This window comes from Lupinus angustifolius, chromosome LG20, assembly GCF_001865875.1.
Source record: "Lupinus angustifolius cultivar Tanjil chromosome LG20, LupAngTanjil_v1.0, whole genome shotgun sequence".
Classification (NCBI taxonomy): domain Eukaryota; kingdom Viridiplantae; phylum Streptophyta; class Magnoliopsida; order Fabales; family Fabaceae; genus Lupinus; species Lupinus angustifolius.
The window spans coordinates 20699982-20719153 of record NC_032028.1 but is presented as its reverse complement, the minus strand read 5'-3'; the positions used below and the strand labels follow the sequence as shown (position 1 = coordinate 20719153).

Sequence of the window (19172 nt, the reverse complement as noted above, 5' to 3'; positions counted from 1 at the left end):
ATTTTTTTTAATTTTATAAATATAATACAATAAAAGAACCATTCCAATTTTTTTAATTACCAACAAAACATTGATCTAACTGAATAATAATCATTAGATACCAGATGACCAAAATCTCAGAAGTTCGATTTATAGAAACAATAAATATAAATTCTCGTAGTACAAAAAGAAAATATAAAACAATCATAGTACAGTGTATCTGTAACTACAAGTCTTCAACTTCAGCCATAGATTGCTTTTGTCTTTTCACTTTATTCTTTCATACAAACTCATAATCTCTCTCCACCTTTCAATATTGAGTAGCTCAAGATTTTCTCTTTTGGTAAAGACTAGCACTTTACTTAATTCTTAAAAAAAATTGCTTTTTTATTTATTTATAAAAATCTGCCATGAGCTTTCTGTATTCATCTGCAGCCATTTTTTTCAAAAAATTAATTGCTAATGTTGTTCAATGTTCTTTTTTCATTGCTCCTCAACACTTTGCAGGGAAATTTTCAACTGGGTTTTTTCTTTGGATCAGACCCAGATCCTGTTTCTGTCTGATCCAGCTTTTGCTGCTGAAAATCCTGATAAATAAGCAAGTACAAAGAGGAATAGGTAATTCATTGTTCATTAATCTTTTCCTTACTCTATCTGAATAATCATATCAAAGTTTTTGGCTTATTATGGTAATAGAAGTTTTTAGAAGATTTTGGATTAATAGATGGTATCAAATAATAAGGGAATTTGTTTTAAATTTTGGTATTTATTTTGTGTATTTTGCAGTTTTTATTATTATTTTGAATTTGGTGTAATTTTAAAGTTGGAATGTCTTTATGTTCCAGAATCCAGATTTGTTATCATAATAAGCACCATGGATGTTGATAAGGATTCTTGTTGTGAATCCTCCGGCTTCCCTCGGTTAGAATGTTATGTTAATAAGTTTAGTGTAGATCACATTCTGTTATAATGGTTGAGGCGGAAGCGAAGTTGTAGAGAGGTTCTTTCTGTCTTGAATTCAGTTAGTGCACTTGTTTCGCTAACTTGTCGATCGGGGTGCTGCTTTGTTTGATTTGAGGGGTATTCGGAAGGAGTGTGTGCTGAAGTGCATGACAAAAATCTTTTGTTGAATCAATTTGAAGTTATTATGATCAAGCAGATACTTAATAGGTTCCCACGGAAGCCCTCTAAATCAGTAGAAAGTCAAGAAGGAGAAGGAACATCAACGTCCTCTTCACCGGCTAATTCAGCAGGCTACAATTATGGAAGTTCAAATGCTTCATCTCTTTCCGCTGTTGATTCTAATTCGAGCCTTGGAATAAACCATCGTGACAAGTTTGTCCAAGCTGTGAATGCAAAATTGAATCTGAATGAGAGTATGTCAGCATCCTCCTATGAGGCCTTGCCAAGTTTTCGAGATGTTCCGAATTCAGAGAGGCAGAATATGTTTATAAGAAAGCTTCAAATGTGCTGTGTTCAATTTGACTACACTGACCCTTCAAAGAATCTCAGAGAAAAGGAGATTAAGCGACAAACATTAGTCGAACTTGTGGATTATGTTTCTTCAGCTAATAGCAAGTTTACAGAAATTATGATGCAAGAAATCATAAAAATGGTGTCTATAAATTTGTTCCGGACAGTGACTTCTCCGCATCGTGAGAACAAAATTCTAGAAGCCTTTGATTTGGAAGAGGAAGAGCCTTCAATGGACCCTGCTTGGCCTTACTTGCAAATTGTGTATGAACTCCTCCTAAGGTTTGTCACATCACCCGAGACTGATTCAAAGTTAGCAAAAAGGTACGTTGATCATTCATTTGTTCTCAGACTGTTAGACCTTTTTGATTCAGAGGATCCTAGGGAGCGAGATTACTTGAAGACGGTCCTCCATCGTATATATGGGAAATTTATGGTGCACCGACCATTCATCAGAAAAGCAATCAACAATATATTTTGTCGTTTCATTTTTGAAACTGAGAAGCACAACGGGATTGCCGAACTCCTAGAGATTTTGGGAAGTATAATCAATGGATTTGCATTGCCACTGAAAGAAGAGCACAAAATGTTTCTTGTGCGAGCTTTTGTTCCTCTTCATAAACCAAAATGCGCACCAATGTACCACCAGCAGTTATCATACTGCATCACACAGTTTGTGGAAAAAGATTGCAAGCTCGCCGATACTGTTATAAGGGGATTATTGAAGTACTGGCCTATTACAAATAGTTCTAAGGAGGTTTTGTTTTTAGGAGAGCTGGAGGAGGTCTTAGAAGCAACTCAATCTGCAGAGTTTCAACGGTGTATGATACCCATGTTCCGCCGAATAAATCATTGTTTGAGCAGTTCACACTTCCAGGTTTCGTAATTTAGTAGCTTCCGCTGGTTTCCACTTTCTCTTTTATTTTCTCTATGATAATTTTTCAACCCAGCGAAAAATAAGAAATAAAAAGTTTGCTTTTTGGTGCTCGGTTTTTCACTTTAGGTGGTAGGCATATATATGGTGCAGAATATTGCTTTCCATATTTAAATAATATCTCGATTTTGTTTATATGTTTAATTCATAATATGACCATTGACATTGAATTTTTGAAATTTACATTTGAGAATTGATGGAGCCATGGAGGTTATTGTTAAGTAGGATGTCTTTATGTTATGCTGTTTCCATTTTTTATGTCGAGCTTCAGTTCTAGACATCCGGTTCTACTGGGTCATCTCCATAGAAGGCGGGTAATTCGACCTGCTTGGCTGTAAGGCAGTACTCATCCGCTACGGGTCCTGTTAGTGCACTTATTTGAGTTACATTGTCTTTACTTTGCTCTCAGTTTCGCCGAATGGTCACACAGCTGGACTGTGTGCTCCTTCAGCACCGAATCATGGGACTGCACCAGTCCCCGTTGATTCCAGAGCAACACTTCCTGATTTCTGAGAGAAGACTCTAAAGCAACACATGAGCATCCATGGCATCAATCCGCTGCAAAGCCATGCGAGTTTGCATACACTAGTGTCTACCGAAAACTCTCAACGAAAGCACCAATTAGATAGGATACATCTTATCCTAAAGAAAAGGTTATTGATATGTTGATTTAGAAGGAAAACGATATAGAAAATTAAGAGCTAGAGCTACCAGCTAAGGAGAAGACTCTTAGCGCCGAAAAGTAAAATTCCCAGAAAAACGAGAACGAGATCCCCTTCTGATTCAACCCTCCATTTACATCAGATCCACGTTCTCTCTCCGCTAACCAACTTCCTTCCCACTTCCAATTTCTCTTTCTGTAACTACCTCTACGCCTCTGAAGGAGTACACTTCAAGGACCACTGGCCTAGGTTTAATTCGATTTTGCATCAGAACCCTTAGACTCATTAAAACTATTTGGTCTTTTACTTCCGGAGGCACGAGTTAGAGATGTTTTAAGAGATTTTCAAGAAATTGTTAAGTACAAATAATTACTGATTATCAAACTATCGGAGTTTGATTTATTAAGAGGATAAAATGCTCCGAACCTCCCGAACTTTGGTGCTTTAGGAAATGGACCCACCCCATATTTTTTAGTTTGATAATCATGCTTCCGTTAAAATTTTAAATAATGTCTCCATAGCGAGTTTGAGTTCTTGCTGAGTGGTCAGTTTTAAAGTCCTCATTTATAATGATCGCTTGTTAATTTGCAGGTAGCAGAGCGGACTTTGTTCTTATGGAATAGTGATCACATTCAGACCCTGATCAAGCAGAACCATAAAATTATACTTCCAATTGTCTTACCTGCCCTGGAGGAAAATGCGCGAAACCATTGGAACCAAGCTGTCCAGAGCTTGACAATGAATGTGCGCAAGATCTTCTCTGATACCGATCCTGCATTCTACGAGGAATGCATGCAGAAATTTCAGGAAGATGAAGCTCGAGCGAAGGATTTAAAGTCCAAGCGGGAAGCCATGTGGAAGCGCTTAGAAGAAATGGCAGCCATGAGAGCTACAAGCAACGAACCTGTTTTGGTTTCGCCCAGAACCGCATCCCTTTCACCTTCTGGCAAGGCACGTAGAGCGTCGGATTGATCCTCGATTTTTGGTATCAGAGGGTTTAAAAGCATGAGAAATTAGCCACATGATATCACATAAAATGACCAAAGATGGTGTAACAACATAGCTCAAACTTGGTTTTGCAATCATGCATGGAATGTATATATTGGATTGGGTCGACAACGCCACAAAGCCATGTTCGATGTTATAAAGAATCTCTAAACCTCGAGTTGAATATGCTTTCATATTTCATTTTGATTGTAGCATACTCCATTTTTTGTTGCCAATATTTTGGTGTTAATCTTGGTTATTGTATAAGTGAGTTATTTTGTTTAAGGAAATTTGGTATAGATTATGTTACATTGAATTGTGGTATACTATGTATTTTGTTTTATATATGATGAACACAAATTTATGCAGTACTGTATCTTTATTACCCGCAAAAAGAATTCTACTGTCAATGAAGGTTGGTCCAATCGGTAAGGAAATAATTCATATTCTAGAAAAAAATTATTCTCGATATGTGATTCTGTACGAGGAAAATTTGGTAAAATATCGACTTGAATAGTTATATCCGTGCTAGGAATGATGAGCTAAATAAATAACTTCATAATATTTTTGTTTATGGGGAATGACTTCATAATATTTTTGTTTATGTAGCTAAATAAATAATAAAAACATTACATCATTGATAACTTTTTTCTTAACAAAATGTTTGCTTTTACCTTCACGTAACTAATAGGTTATAAATTTAATAAACAAATTACGTAGTACATACTTAAATAATAGTAAATCTGATAATGATTTTCACAAAGAGCATTGTATATTAATTTTACTCATACATTTTTATTTTATTTTATTTTATGTGTTAGTGCACATGATCACAGATAGATTGTTTTCCTAGCATATTTCTTTATTAACTAATAATGCATATACCTTTATTCTTTAAACTTTTGTGCATTATCTTGTGTGAAATATACTTTGATAAATTGTTCACAGCATTGTGAAATATACTTTCATATGATGAGTGACTCATGGTTAAAACATGTGTTTGGGGACTCACATTTTAATATTTTTATAGTTGAGGCTTTGATTGGACCATTTTTCTTCCATTATGATTAAGAAAATTTAGTTGATAATTGTTGGTGCAGCGGAAGTGATCGTTGCACAACGTTGACCACAACCAATCAAATAAAGTGCATAGAATAAATAGAAAATGAGAAGCAAGAGAATTTGTTAACGAGATTCGACTAATTGTGCCCACGTCTCCGAGAGCGCTGAACGACTATCAAGATATTATTAGAGAATAAGGATTACAAACTCTAACAATGTAAGACTAACACAATAACATATTTCAAGCAACCCAACAATAATAATTTTGACCCATCCCATTTTGCAAATAATAACTTCTAACCTTACTTTAACATAAATGTTTTGTGTGAATAAAGAGCTAGACCATTGCATTTAAAAATATTTCCCATGTTAATATATTCCAACAAATTAAAATACTTGGAAAAATTGTACATTATTACACATGCATCTCACACACATCCACATGCTTGTCTCATGGGCACTCATGCTACTTCCACCAAATGTTCCATATTCAAATAAAAGTAAATACATATTTTAATCTCTCGTATTTTTCGATCTTACCAGTTTAGTCATTCAAAAAAGAAAAACCTAAAATAGTCTTCAAAATTTCAAATGTGGATCAAATTAATCCTTTTTGGGTCAAATCAGTCTCTACCAAATATTGTAAATCATGCTAAAAAAAACTAATTTGACTCACATTTAAACTTTTTGTAGACTATTTTATACATTTTCTACTAGACTGATAAGATCATAAAATATAATAGACACAAGTATTTACTCTTTCATAGCAAATATTTTTGGGTGACTCTTCCTCACAAATATTCCTTTGTAGTGGGGTTTGGATGACTTAACGTACATCAATAAACACACTCTCTGTATCTTGTCAATAAGACTTTTGATAAATGATTCAAATAAAACCGTACGGATTATTAATTGTTTTAAATATTTAATTTTTTTTATAATAATAAGTCATATTTTTATGACTTATTATAAAAGAAGTCAGAGAGGTCTTATACCACTTTTGCATGGAATCAATTTCTCTTTTCTATGTGATACAAAATTGTCACTTATGGAAATAACAAAAAAGTAGGATAAAACAACTAGATTTTTAATATATAAAAACTTTCTCAAATTGAAAAATAAAAAAACACGAGAGCAGTCGATAAATGTGTCCACTTTAAAAAGTTGGGTTATAGTATTTGTTATTGTCACTCTAAGAGGATAATACTTAATCTCGCCTGATTAAGATAGAAAACAATGTTTATTCATTAGGAATAATTTTGTCTCACACTATAGTGAACATTTGTTCTTTGCTTCTCATATTTTCCCCCTCCCAAATTCTCTTTATATAACGAATAAGAATAATGTTTCACCATACAGTGATAATGAATAATTAAATTTTGTCATATTTTTAAAATAATTTGAAAATGTTATATTCAACTTTATATGTTAGACATCATAATTTTTAAGAGTTAATAAATAATAAGACTTTTAAAATATGATCATTGATTAAATTTAATATATCGTCTACCAAAATCCAATAATCATAATCCTTCATCAATTAAGGATGAGTTCCAAGAAAAAAAATGGTGATGTTAGAATAGCTGAGATTCTATGTGAATATCACATACATAATTTCAGCTATTTTAATATAGAAAAATTATTAAATGTATCCCCTTACCGTTTGAATAAGAATTAATTTCTTTTAGGATATATGGTTGTCTATCCCACTAAGTAATGCTCTCAGTAATCGAACCTTTAACATTTTGCTCTTTTTGGAGATCTAGTAAGATATTTTACCATTAAATCAACATCTTATTAGTATAATAACTTGGTTTAATTAAAATATACAAGGTGGTGGATTTAGTATAGGATTTAATATGTATACGCTGACAGTGTAAGTGTTTTTTACACTGTTAGTAAATTATTCATCATTGATTGGTTAACCATCATTGACTCTCAAACAAAAGTAATACAAATCAATGGTAAATGATATACTGACAATGTAAAAAAGTTTACACTGTCAGTACACAGATTTTAAACTCTTTAGTATATGTACATTTATCACCTCATTAAATTCCTCACATTGGAATCCAACATATTCTTTCATAGAAAAATGGGCAACCATGGATATTACTAACCAATGGTTATATAAACTTTTTGTACATACATTGCCACCTAAAGTTTATAATATTATAGTTTCTTAACTATTATTTTTCTGCCTATAGAATCAATTAACATAATGTGCACAAACATCATGAGCTCTATTACATGATAATAAATCACATTTTAAACTTTCAAAAAATTATTTAATTATCTTGAATACCTACAAATTAAAGAGTATAATATCTATATATTATCAATATAAAGATTTACATAGTTGATACTTCATCTACCATTCATTTGTATTACATTTTTAAGAGTAATTAATGATTAAAAATGAATGATAAATGATAGATTAACAATTTATAAAATTCTTACATTGTCAATATAGATAATCAAATTTTTGATGATGTTTCTTAGATTTCAGCAATCATAAAATAAGGAAGAATATTTTAACGTTGATAAAAGGGTGATGATGACAACTATTAAAATATAGATGACTAAAATGATCTTTTGGTGTAGTTGGAAAACCAATTCAAAAGAAAGAAATTCAAGATCAACATAATATTTTAGATTTATTTTTCATCAATGAAAGTTCAAACTTTAAAATTGATTTCTCAACACTTAACATATAATGTTTCATGTTATCTTTTATTAATGAATTCAGAGAATAAAAAATAAATATACTTACATCATAATATTATTATTTTTAGTACCTTATTTATCATTTAAATTCAATAATCATAAACTCTTAAAATATACCTAAAATAATAATAATGTATTGATACAATATAAAATTTTAATATATATTTTTACCATTTGAGTTTTTGAGGAAAAATAAAAAATTAAGAGTTATGAAATAAATATATGAGATAACTCAAATGCCTTCAATTTGTTTACCATTTCCTCCAGAAATGAACTTGTAAGACTAACAGATGTTGGTTGGTTCAACTATTACATATTTGATCATCTTTAAGTAAAGTCTCGAGTTTGAGTATTACGAAAAAAAAGAATAACAAAACCTTCATTCTCCCCCTCTCTGCTGCTACCACCTGGCATAGATCTCATATCTCTGACACACAACTAAACAAATACTCTTCCTTTTTCTAAATAATCAGAAAACTCCAAAATACCCTAAAAATTAATTTCAAAAAAAGAAAAAAAAAAACCCACCACCCTTCCCTTCTACCCTTCTCTCTGTATCTTCTTCTTTCTTTTTCATCACCGACGCCATCAAAATACAACCTTCAAAGCCAAAAAATAAATAAAAAAACCAAAATTCCAAATCCAGTTTTATTATCCATTAATCCCAATTAAAATGATAATAAAGCTATGAATTTATTATTATTATTATTATCATCATAATCAAAAATGCCAAGCGTGGCCGTTAAACTCTACAGCGTTTTCTTCAAGTTCCTCTTTAAGCAACGGTTACAGAATCGGATCCAATCACCGATCCAATTACCCGACCCGTTTGGTGTTACTTCTCGACCCGACGAATCCGTCGCTAACTCTAACCCTTCTTTCTCTGAAGGCGTCGCTACTAAAGACATTCACATCGATCCCTTCACTTCTCTTTCCATTCGAATATTCCTCCCTGATTCCGCTCTCACCCTTCCCGAACCTGATTCCAAACCTGATTCCAAACCTAACCCCAGCTTGGTGAAGGTTGTAGCTTCAGAAACGGCGTCGTCGTTTAGGAGGAACAGTTACGGGCCTTCGATTGCGGCGGAATCGAGGGATGAGGATGAGGCTTCTAGAAGGAATAGTGTTGGTGAGGGTTTGGGATCGTATAAGGGATATTCTCCGGGTTTGGATAATCGGCGGAAGAAATTGCCGGTGATGCTGCAGTTTCACGGCGGGGGTTGGGTGAGTGGGAGTAATGATTCGGTTGCGAATGATTTCTTTTGTAGGCGAATTGCGAAATTGTGTGATGTGATTGTTGTGGCGGTTGGGTATCGGCTTGCGCCGGAGAATAGGTATCCGGCTGCATTTGAGGATGGGATGAAGGTGTTGAGTTGGTTGGCGAAACAGGCGAATTTGGCCGAGTGTAGTAAGTCGATGGGGGTTAAGAAATTGGATTCGCATAATAGGCATATTGTTGATTCATTTGGTGCTTCGATGGTGGAACCTTGGTTGGCTGCTCATGGAAATCTATCAAGGTTGTTGTTAAACTTGCAAACTATTATCCTTTAATAATTTTTGTGTTGAATTTATATCCTGCATTTCGTGATTCGGATTGAAATATTACATGATCATAGTTTTGACTGAACTGAATGGTGTGATTTTTTCGTTTGGCTTTTGCATTCTTTGTCTCGTTTAAGTATTGAAAGTAATTAGAGGTGGTAGAGTAAGTTAACTCCATTGGTTTTGGGATTCTAGAGTTTGGGTGGAGGTTTGTAGTAGAGTTTACAAGTGAAAGTGGGGGATGAGTGATGCACATTATATGAATTTTGGCGGAGGGAAGTTTGAGTTGAAAATTTTAATTTAATGTTGATTGGAATGAGCTAGTGATTGACTTATATGTTTGTCTGATGAACAACTAGCACACTATCACGAGTTATTCTTATTCTTGCTCACTGTTTTTTGTATTTGATTATTAGTCACATTTTAAGTAATATTGTAGTTAGCCTCTTTTTATCAACTGATTTCCCCTTAGAGTGTTCTCTAATAGAAACACATTTGGGTGCATTTCATGTGCCAAACATATAGTTCCATGTGATATATTTGGTTTGGGATTCTTATTGTTGTAGTCTTGTAGAGCTAGTCACTTGTAATGAGATTCACAACTTTGTGTACAAACTGTGATGTTTTAATCAGTGTGATTTGCGAACTTCATAATGATATCTTGCCGTTTTCTCTTTTTTGTTTCATACATTATTTAGGTTTTAATGAAAAGAAATCTCTTACTGGTCTATACTTATTTTGCTTTTCTTTTTCTGGGTTGAAGATCACATATGCACAATCTCATCTTGCTAATCTTTTTCTGGGTTGATTGATATTTTTGCTTGTAGGCTTCATTTTCATTTTATAATTGATGATATGATCTCTATCACTTTAGAATACATCTAGCCCAATTCTTAACGCTTCAGCTAATAGAATAGATGTGTCGAAAAACACGAAGGCACTGAGGTGGTAAAGTCTTGTGCCATGCAATATATTCTTCTGATGGATGTTACTTGATGGTTGACTTTTGATGATAGAAGAAAAGGATTTGTAGACCTAAGATAGAAGGTGCATAAACATTAGGTCATAGGACCATTTTCTCTGAAGGTGCTTAAACAGTAATCATTCTTGCTTTTGGTGTGATCGTTGTGATGATTTATTTACTTGATCTCTATATTTATTGTCAGTAGTATCCTTACCTCAAATTTTCATTTCCTTCTATTCGCTGTCCTTTTTCCTATGGATTTTTAGAAGTCATACTCTGCGTGCTTTAATAGCACCCCTTTGGCACTTCTGTGACCGAGTTTTGTACTGAAAAGGATTTTTTCTGAATCCTAGATGATGCTAGTTTAGTCCAATTTATGGAGAACGGGATAAATGTGCCATAGGAAATCATTAATTGCAATCGGACGCTATATATTGAATAAGCTACATGTGCCTATAATGGAGGCTAATAAGGCTACACAGGAAGCTGTCTGCAATTCTCTCTACTTGAGTACCCCCTAATAACTATTTCAGAGCCATATCTTTCCAGTTTGCTTTTACTTGTGCTGTTGTAGCACTTCGTTTGTTTTCCTTGGTTTGGGCCAAGAATATCATATCTTGTTTAATCTTTTTTCCTTGTATGTCTGCAAACCTACCTCGACTTTGTCTTCTATACCATACAGATTTTTTTGGTGTCTTCCCCTAACAACTGCAGTATGTATATCGTGAAACTTGTTTAGAGATTCGGTCTAATTCTTCTTAATTTCATCATTCTTAAAATTATAATTCCATCTAATTTTTGCTTGTAAATAGCACTTCTAAAATATAACAAATTAATCTTTTTTGGAGCATGTATTTATTAATTACATCTTAGTGATTAGGTAAGTTAAGACTTAGAAGATGTTTTTATTAGAGCGCCATCTAAGATTCTGCAAAGGTTTTGTTCTTTACCTCCTTTGGACAGTATACTGAATGATGCTAAATAGGCTTTGTTTGAAAGCCATAAATATTATGTTGATGACTTAAGTTGAAGGATAGCATTTTGGTAGATAAGCTGTTGTATTGTCTTGTTACCAATTTTTTCTTGTCATGGTTCCTGTTGGAATCTTGTCCTAATGGAGTTATATACTGGTCTAGTTTGGTGCTTAACCATTTATTGTTTCTTGGATATTGAATCAGGTGTGTTCTTCTTGGAGTAAGTTGTGGTGCAAATATTGCAGACTATGTGGCTCGAAAAGCTGTAGAAGCAGGCAAACATCTAGATCCTGTCAAAGTGGTGGCACAGGTCCTGATGTATCCATTTTTTGTTGGAAGTGTGCCCACCCGTTCTGAAATAAAGTTGGCAAACTCTTATTTTTATGACAAGGCTATGTGTATGCTAGCTTGGAAACTTTTCCTACCGGAGGAAGAATTTAACCTGGACCACCCAGCTGCCAATCCCCTAGTCCCAGGCCGGGGTCCTCCATTAAAGTTGATGCCTCCAACAATGACAATTGTGGCAGAACATGACTGGATGAGGGACCGCGCCATTGCTTACTCGGAGGAGCTCCGGAAAGTGAACGTTGATGCACCTGTTCTTGAGTACAAGGATGCAGTTCATGAATTCGCAACACTTGACATACTTCTCAAAACCCCTCAGGCTCAGGTCTGTGCTGAGGACGTTGCCATTTGGGTCAAGAAATATATCTCACTCCGAGGTCACGAATTCTCATATTGAGTAGGATATGCCAGATTGAGATGATTACCAATCGGAGAATCTTTTTCATCTCTTTGAAATTAGCTTCAGATCACTTTTCAACTATCAATTGACTTGGGGATGTTTGATATTTCCAACTTTTGTTATGATGCTTGATAAGGTCCTGGTCGTTGACCGATTCCATGCTTCAGTTCTTTTTGTAAGATAGAGTTGCTTGTGAGGGAGATAGCTGAGCCAGTTATATGCATTTACCTCATGCACACCACTTTTTGAATCCCCTAGTTCCATTTTTTCCTGTGTATTATGATGTACTATTTAAGATATATAAAATTTAGTGCACTGTTCTTTTAGCTAAGTGCCACTATGCAGTCTCCAATGCATTATCCTATCTCCAATGCAGTCTTTTAGCTACTAGATACAAGTTCTTGTTTCTTCCAAATAATTAGATTTCAGATTAAAACAAGGTACCAATTTGTGAAGATCTAGGATGAAGGTATAGAGTTCTTTTATGATATTAAGTTATTAACCAAAAGCTAAAGCACAATCTTGCTTTGTTGGGCACAAATGTTTATCTCCTACCACAGACAATTGCTTAATCATTATATTCTTGTTCAACAGGACTTCCTTGGGGCTCTTATCACAATTTTTGTTGGGCACAATTTTTGTTTTTTTGTTGCTTTGTATGCTTTTCAGATGGAGAACCTCTCATGAAGCAATGAGATGGAAACAACTTTTTATCCTGATTATAAGTTATAAACATCTTCATGCCCAAGTCAAGCCAAGCTTGGTTTCAATATTGGAACTGGAAGCACTTTGAGGTATGGCCTTAGGTGGCATCTCTGTTGACAGTTCTGTAACCATTTGTTGAAGGACTCTTTCATAGAATTTTACTCCTCAATATTGTTGGGGTGTGTATTAGAGAACAAAGTGCAAATTTAATAGCTGATTTAAAAATTGCCGGTTAAGATTATGATAAGATACATACACATTTATAATTTTCACTTAATTTCAATGGTATGTAGACCAGATAGGGCGGTCTGACCAGTCTGGTCGCCGACTGACATTGATAATGGTTTCGGTTTCCACTGGTAACTGGATGATTATTCAAACCATTTTGGTCGCATCGGGTTAAACTAAGATAACTTAGGTGAACAATCTGAGCTGTTCAGTTATAATCATGGAGTAATAAAAAATACAGAGGTGCTGAAATGCAAAACACAATTACACTTGACTTTCCTTTTTTCCTTCACAAATCTGCAATGCAACCAATCAAATATAAAATAAAAATTAAAGAGAAGGAAAGAATTGCTGATAAATATTATCTTTACTCTTGAATTGTCACCTTCAACCATTTGTAATAGGAAGCTTTCAACAATGTTCATCGATTTGTTACTATTAGGTATTCAGCTTTACTTTTAGTAAATTTGTACATTAATAATACTAATATGTCTATAATTATATAATTGAATTTTTTATATAATCATGTAGTGGTGGTAAATGTAATTTGTGGATAAAAGTAATATGGATGAGGTATATGAGATAATACATACTAATTTCTCTATCTGTTCCTCAAAGCGTTTAACTTTTAGTTTCCATCTTCTATAATCCAAACCATCACACCCTATGATAGTTATAGGTAGTATGCAAAAATTAGTTCATGATTTTATATCATATCTAGAGAATTGTATTTGAAAGAAGCATACTATCATAAGTGGGCAATGAATCATTAGGTTTGTCATATATCATATAGCATGTGATGAGTAGATATGATCATATGACTACAAATTTGTCATAATGTGTAAATAAAATTTTGAAGGATGCTCCTAATTTGCCCATATATGGATGGGTAAAATTTACCTATTCCACGCTTGTCAAATACTTAGTTCAAAAGGGTTCAAGGTCGATTTGAGTCTAGTCAACAACATTCTCAAATGTTAAGAAAATTAGAATAAAATATCTCTTAATATAAGGAGACAAGTTATCTCCTACTGCCAATAAAATCATGACATGAGTTAGATTTAATCATTTTCTACAAAAATATTTTTAAAACTAAACAAAACAAAACAGTACATATATCATATTGAGAGGAGATAAAATTTTACAAATACAAGTTTTATTAAAAAATACTTGGATTAATAGAACATGTTATTATTAAGGATTTAATCAGTTCATTTTATTTACATTTATAATTTATGTTTATCTTTTTAATTATTATTTGAATAATTATTATCTTATTATTTATAATGACTTTTTGCTTATTATAAATTAGTTGAACTTATTCATATTGAAATTTGAACAATCTTTATCATTCAAAACTTCTAAACATAGTTAAAAAAAAAGACTTAAACTTGTGTAAGAAATAGATGGTCAATCATTTTTGCTCAACACATACCATACAAAGTGGTAGCTAATAATTAACTTCAATAATTATATCACATGTAGATGTGAATAAAGTATAATATAGGAATAAAAATATCTTCTCCCAAATTATATCTGAAATTTTGTCGTTCTAATAATAAAAATATTTTATGTCAATATTATTTTGAATATGAAATCATTGTTATATATACATGCACTCTCCATATTCAACTAAGATTTTCTTCCTATTTTCAAAATGTGAGAAGAGCCTCACATCCTCAAAAAATACACACATTTTGTTAGTGGACCCCATACTATGGAAACTAGAAAAGATTGCAATACAGTGCACATTTTTATTCTATTAAAGTTTCTGCTTTTTCCACATCATGTTCAACAATGGCTTTATTTTGAATTCAAATTTGAATGTGTACAAACCAACGGCTATATAGATTTAAAATAATACAAAGAGATAGAATCATAATAATCATAGTAAAGTTTGGATCTTTTGAGGTTTCAACGTTGTTGAAGTGAATGAAACATGGGAGACTCAACTTGTCTTATGCAACCATTTTGTTATGCTTCTGGTATTACCAATGAAACCAATGAGGTTAGTTTATTTAGCTGTTACTTCTCTCTTCAACAATTTGTTTTATTCAAATCTTAAGTTCATTTAAATGCTTACCATATAAATATCTTTCTTTTTTTAACAATGGGAATTTATAAAAATAGAAACTTTGAAGTTTGCTGGTGTTGCAATTTTTTCTGGCTTTAGGACATTTAAACTTAGAGTAATTATTCATTTTAATCCCTCGTGTTATCTAATCAGTTTGGTCGTTCAAAAATTGAAAAACTCAAAATGGTCCAGAAATTTTAAATGTGGGTCAAATTAATCTCTGTCTAGTGTTTTGAAACCTGCTAAAAAGAATAAGTTTGACTTTTGTGGATTATTTTGGGTTCTTCAAGGTGTGAGGGACCAAACTGACAAGTTCGAAAAATACGAGGTAGAAGTATTTACTCTTAAATTTATTATTCAGGGAAGTTTGATTATTATTGCAGTGCTTATTCTTTGAAAGTTGGGTTTTTACTTAATAATATTTGTTGGGTGCAATTTGTATTACTGAATTCTTAAGTCCTTTGCAGTGCCTTCTTAGACATATTCTTGTCATTTGAATGAAATGAGAATTTAAAAAAGTTGAAATTCAGTATCAATTGGTGTTCATTTCTGCTCTCACTGGATGATTTACTTGCAATTTTAGGCTCTGAGGACCACTTTAAGTGATTTTTCATGAACTAGGAAATTAGGTTATTACTGCAGTGCTTGTTAAACTTTGATGAGTTGAGTTTCCATAAATAAGGTAAGGTCGTTTGCCTTGTGACATGGAGTTCAGGATTCAAATCCCGGAAATAGTCTCTATGTTTATGTTTACGAGGATAAGACTGTATATGTCACCCTCTCGAGACCCTATTGGGTGGGGGACTACATGAGCCTTGTGCATCGAGCCGCCTTATTTTTACGTTGTGTGCTATTAATAAAATGTAGATTATTTTTCTTTGTTCTATGAAGGTTCCTTGAAAAATATGTGAAACTTGTGCCTTTCAGAGCAACTCAATTCATGCACTTGGGCAATCAGTGTCTTTTGGGAGGTTCATGTCAGAGTCCCTGGCATGGGAGAAATGGTCTAGTTTCTCTCACAACCGCTACGTTGAAGAGGCCGAAAGGTATGCAAAACCCGGCTCAGTTGCACAGAAGAAGGCTTTCTTTGAAGCTCACTACAAAAAACTTGCTGCTCAAAAAGCAGCAGCTGCTTTGCTTGAACAAGCAAACAATGCTGCAGCACCAAACAATGAGGGAGAAGTAGTTCATAGTACCCTTAATTCGCAGACAAGTCCGAACTCCAAAATGGTTGTCAAGGAAGAACAAGATGCAACGATTTCGAAATTGATCTCTGAGGAGCCAGATATCATGCTTAAACCAACTCTGCATGATTCAAATTCAAACATAGAAGTATCTAATAATGTATCTGAAAGTAACAATGTAGATGGAGATGAGAAAAAGATGAAACCTTTGATAGAGAATTCAATGAATGTTGGATTACGAAACCAGCTCGAAGATGTTATTACTCATGAGGAGCATATTGAAAAGCTTAGTGGAACTAGAACACCTCAAATCATGACACCAATACTGAAGGTTATTATGTTAATTTATTTTCAGGAATCTTTCTTCATGTTTTGGTTTTTCGAGGTCATAGCACTAACATAGTGGTAGTTATTGCAGGATGGTTCAAACAATGATCCGGAAGTTTTGGCATCGATGGGCAAGAAGAAACCACCGGTTTCTTCGTTCAGGTTGTTAAAGGCTACTGCAACCTCCAAGTTAACCTCTACACCTATCAAATCCGCAGCTCCAATTTCTTCCAAAAGAGATAACATTGCTACTCCAATGAGCAATAATAAGCCTTCTGCAGATAAAAAGAGATATACTCCGAAGTCTCTTCAAATGTCGGTTAATTTTACACCGATTAGGGAGATTAATAGGCTGACTGCATCAGTCATGAAGAAATTTGAAAGCACAAGAGTTGTTGCTGGTTCTTCCAAGGCTTCAAAGGATAGTCTTACTCCTCTAAGAACCCCAACTATGGTATTCTAGCTTCTTTGTCATGTCTTTTCATGTTTTTCCTCGTCTTACAAACTGTTGAACTTTCACTTTGATATGATCTTCCAAGTTGCAATTGATCTAAAAGATGCTGAATTGAGTCATTTTCCAATTATAGGCTCCGAAGGAGATGCGAAAACATCCTTCATTGACACCATTAACAGAAAAGAAAAGGTATCTGATTTCAACGAAGTTGCTAATTAGAATGTAAAACTGTTTGCTTTCAAGTTTTTTCTAGCTGTTTACATCCTAATATGATGCATGTAATTTTTTGTAAAATCATAGGAACAAAACACCTATTGATTTATCAGACTCGGGCAACCGCACAGCTGGCTCTAAGTGGCGTTTGCTTTCTTCCGAGTATGTTTTCCTACTTAGATTACCGGTGTAATAAATTTTGAGTGTCACTGCCTGACAGAACTGATTTTTTTATCGATCAAGAACAAATGAACATTTTTTCTTTTTCATCACCATGGCAACAAATTAGCCATGTTTATGAAATATGAAAGACATCTTCGTCGATATAAAAAGGAATAAAAGTACTCATTAGGAGATACCTATTCATATATGGCTGCTACATGCTAGCTCCAAAATCCTTCTCCATCAACTCATTATAATCTCTTTAAATGTCGTCATGAAAGAACATTTACATTGTTTTCTAAACCAGTATTTCCGATGTTGTATTTGCGTGCAGAAACAAAACGAGATCCCCCGTTATATCGTCCCCTTTCAACTTGAGGACAGAAGAGAGGGCTGCAAGAAGACAGAAGGCAAAACTAATTTCCTTATTTTTGTCTTCTGATTTAGTTAATTATGAGGTTTACTTAATATGCTTACTAAAATGCTTGCTTTCTTGTGATCTTCATCAAATTTAGAAACTCGAAGAGAAGTTTAATGCCAATGAGGCACAAAAGGTGCAACTGCATACAAAGCTGAAGGTGGGTTGACAAGTAAAATTAATACCAAGTGTAAAATGTCACTATAAGCATTATCCTACAAAGTTCTTCGCGGTTCGATTTAGTCAATAACATTCAATCCTTTTCGCTTAGGAAAAAAATCAACATTAAATCCTCTCTTATTTGCAGGAGAAAACAGAAACAGAGATTATGAGAAAACTACGCCAAAGCTTTTGCTTCAAAGCCAAGCCACTACCCGACTTTTACAAGGAAAGAAAAACATCGACGGATGAGACAAAAAAGGTATCGATATTTGTCTACAATTACAATGATCTTGTTTACTCATTTGAAGATCATAATTTATCTTCATCAAAGTACATAGTCATTAGATCAACATGCTCCAGTTGATAAATATTTCAATTACTTGCAGGACACACTTGCACATTCTGAATCACGTAAAGAGGGAAGAAAGAAAACTCCAAAACACAATGTGGCAGAGAGCAAAATTTCTTTACCACTTAACAAACCTTCATTGAAAAACAATGTTACAAAGAGTTATCAAGGAAATAGTGGTTGCACCTTGATTCATCCACTAACTTCATATTCTAGGATGATTACTACCCATGAGAATGCATCACCAAACATTCAGCACTTAAACAAGAATGACAGAAATTACAAATACTGAATTAGTGATTCATCAGAGTCATATTATAGTTGACAATTTGATTCTTCTAGCAGCCCAAAGATGAGTTTAAAAATGTAAATGTAGCTTCATGAAACAAGGAAATGAGGCTTGTACCACATTAATTAGGCACTAAAGTTCATAAATCTGACTCTGACCCTTTGTTGTATTCCTAGTATATAGCAACATTAGTGCACCTCTAACTGAAATTTCATTAGATTCAAATGCTTTGGTTGAGCCATTTTATGCTTTGTAAGCCATTTGGGCATAACTTAACCATTTATTAAGTGTTCTGGTGTGTGAAACTTTGAGAATTTTGGCAGAAACATTCATTTATGACAAAATAGGTAAGCATGATGTTTGGTTATATATTTGGATACATTTTTGGATGTGATATATTTTAATTTTTTATGATAGTTGTTGAAGTATCTACTTTAGTAAGATTAATAAAATTTCATATTTTTCTAACTTTACATTTAATTAATAAAGGGTTGTTCCATCCATGTACATAATAAAGAGATGGAAAAAAGATTGTTCTTGACACATAAAGTAATACAC

At 33.5% G+C, this 19172-nt stretch overlaps 3 protein-coding genes across 8 annotated transcripts; all 3 read left to right on the top strand.

Annotated features, from left to right (window-relative positions):
• LOC109336521 (serine/threonine protein phosphatase 2A 57 kDa regulatory subunit B' theta isoform-like) lies at positions 202–4359 on the top strand. 3 transcript variants are annotated; one of them, XM_019573168.1, is made up of 4 exons: positions 202–322; positions 487–597; positions 825–2329; positions 3640–4359. In XM_019573168.1, exons 3-4 carry the CDS (start codon positions 1127–1129, stop codon positions 4018–4020), a joined length of 1584 nt encoding a protein of 527 aa, XP_019428713.1. In that variant the 5' UTR covers positions 202–322; positions 487–597; positions 825–1126; the 3' UTR covers positions 4021–4359. The 3 variants fall into 3 exon arrangements, with proteins under 3 accessions (XP_019428713.1, XP_019428714.1, XP_019428715.1); XM_019573169.1 differs by having other exon boundaries at positions 766–2329; XM_019573170.1 differs by lacking the exon at positions 487–597 and having other exon boundaries at positions 210–322; positions 832–2329.
• On the top strand, positions 8315–12383 carry LOC109336541 (probable carboxylesterase 11). 3 transcript variants are annotated; one of them, XM_019573207.1, is made up of 3 exons: positions 8315–9341; positions 11509–12044; positions 12081–12383. In XM_019573207.1, coding segments are annotated over exons 1-3 (1329 nt in total). In that variant the 5' UTR covers positions 8315–8550; the 3' UTR covers positions 12083–12383. The 3 variants fall into 3 exon arrangements, with proteins under 3 accessions (XP_019428752.1, XP_019428751.1, XP_019428750.1); XM_019573206.1 differs by having other exon boundaries at positions 8316–9341; positions 11509–12046; positions 12084–12383; XM_019573205.1 differs by having other exon boundaries at positions 8316–9341; positions 11509–12383.
• LOC109335055 (protein WVD2-like 7) lies at positions 14781–18983 on the top strand. 2 transcript variants are annotated; one of them, XM_019571098.1, is made up of 9 exons: positions 14781–14990; positions 15984–16571; positions 16650–17021; positions 17155–17210; positions 17322–17396; positions 17731–17806; positions 17912–17974; positions 18122–18235; positions 18363–18983. In XM_019571098.1, exons 1-9 carry the CDS (start codon positions 14922–14924, stop codon positions 18615–18617), a joined length of 1668 nt encoding a protein of 555 aa, XP_019426643.1. In that variant the 5' UTR covers positions 14781–14921; the 3' UTR covers positions 18618–18983. The 2 variants fall into 2 exon arrangements, with proteins under 2 accessions (XP_019426643.1, XP_019426644.1); XM_019571099.1 differs by having other exon boundaries at positions 14782–14990; positions 16659–17021.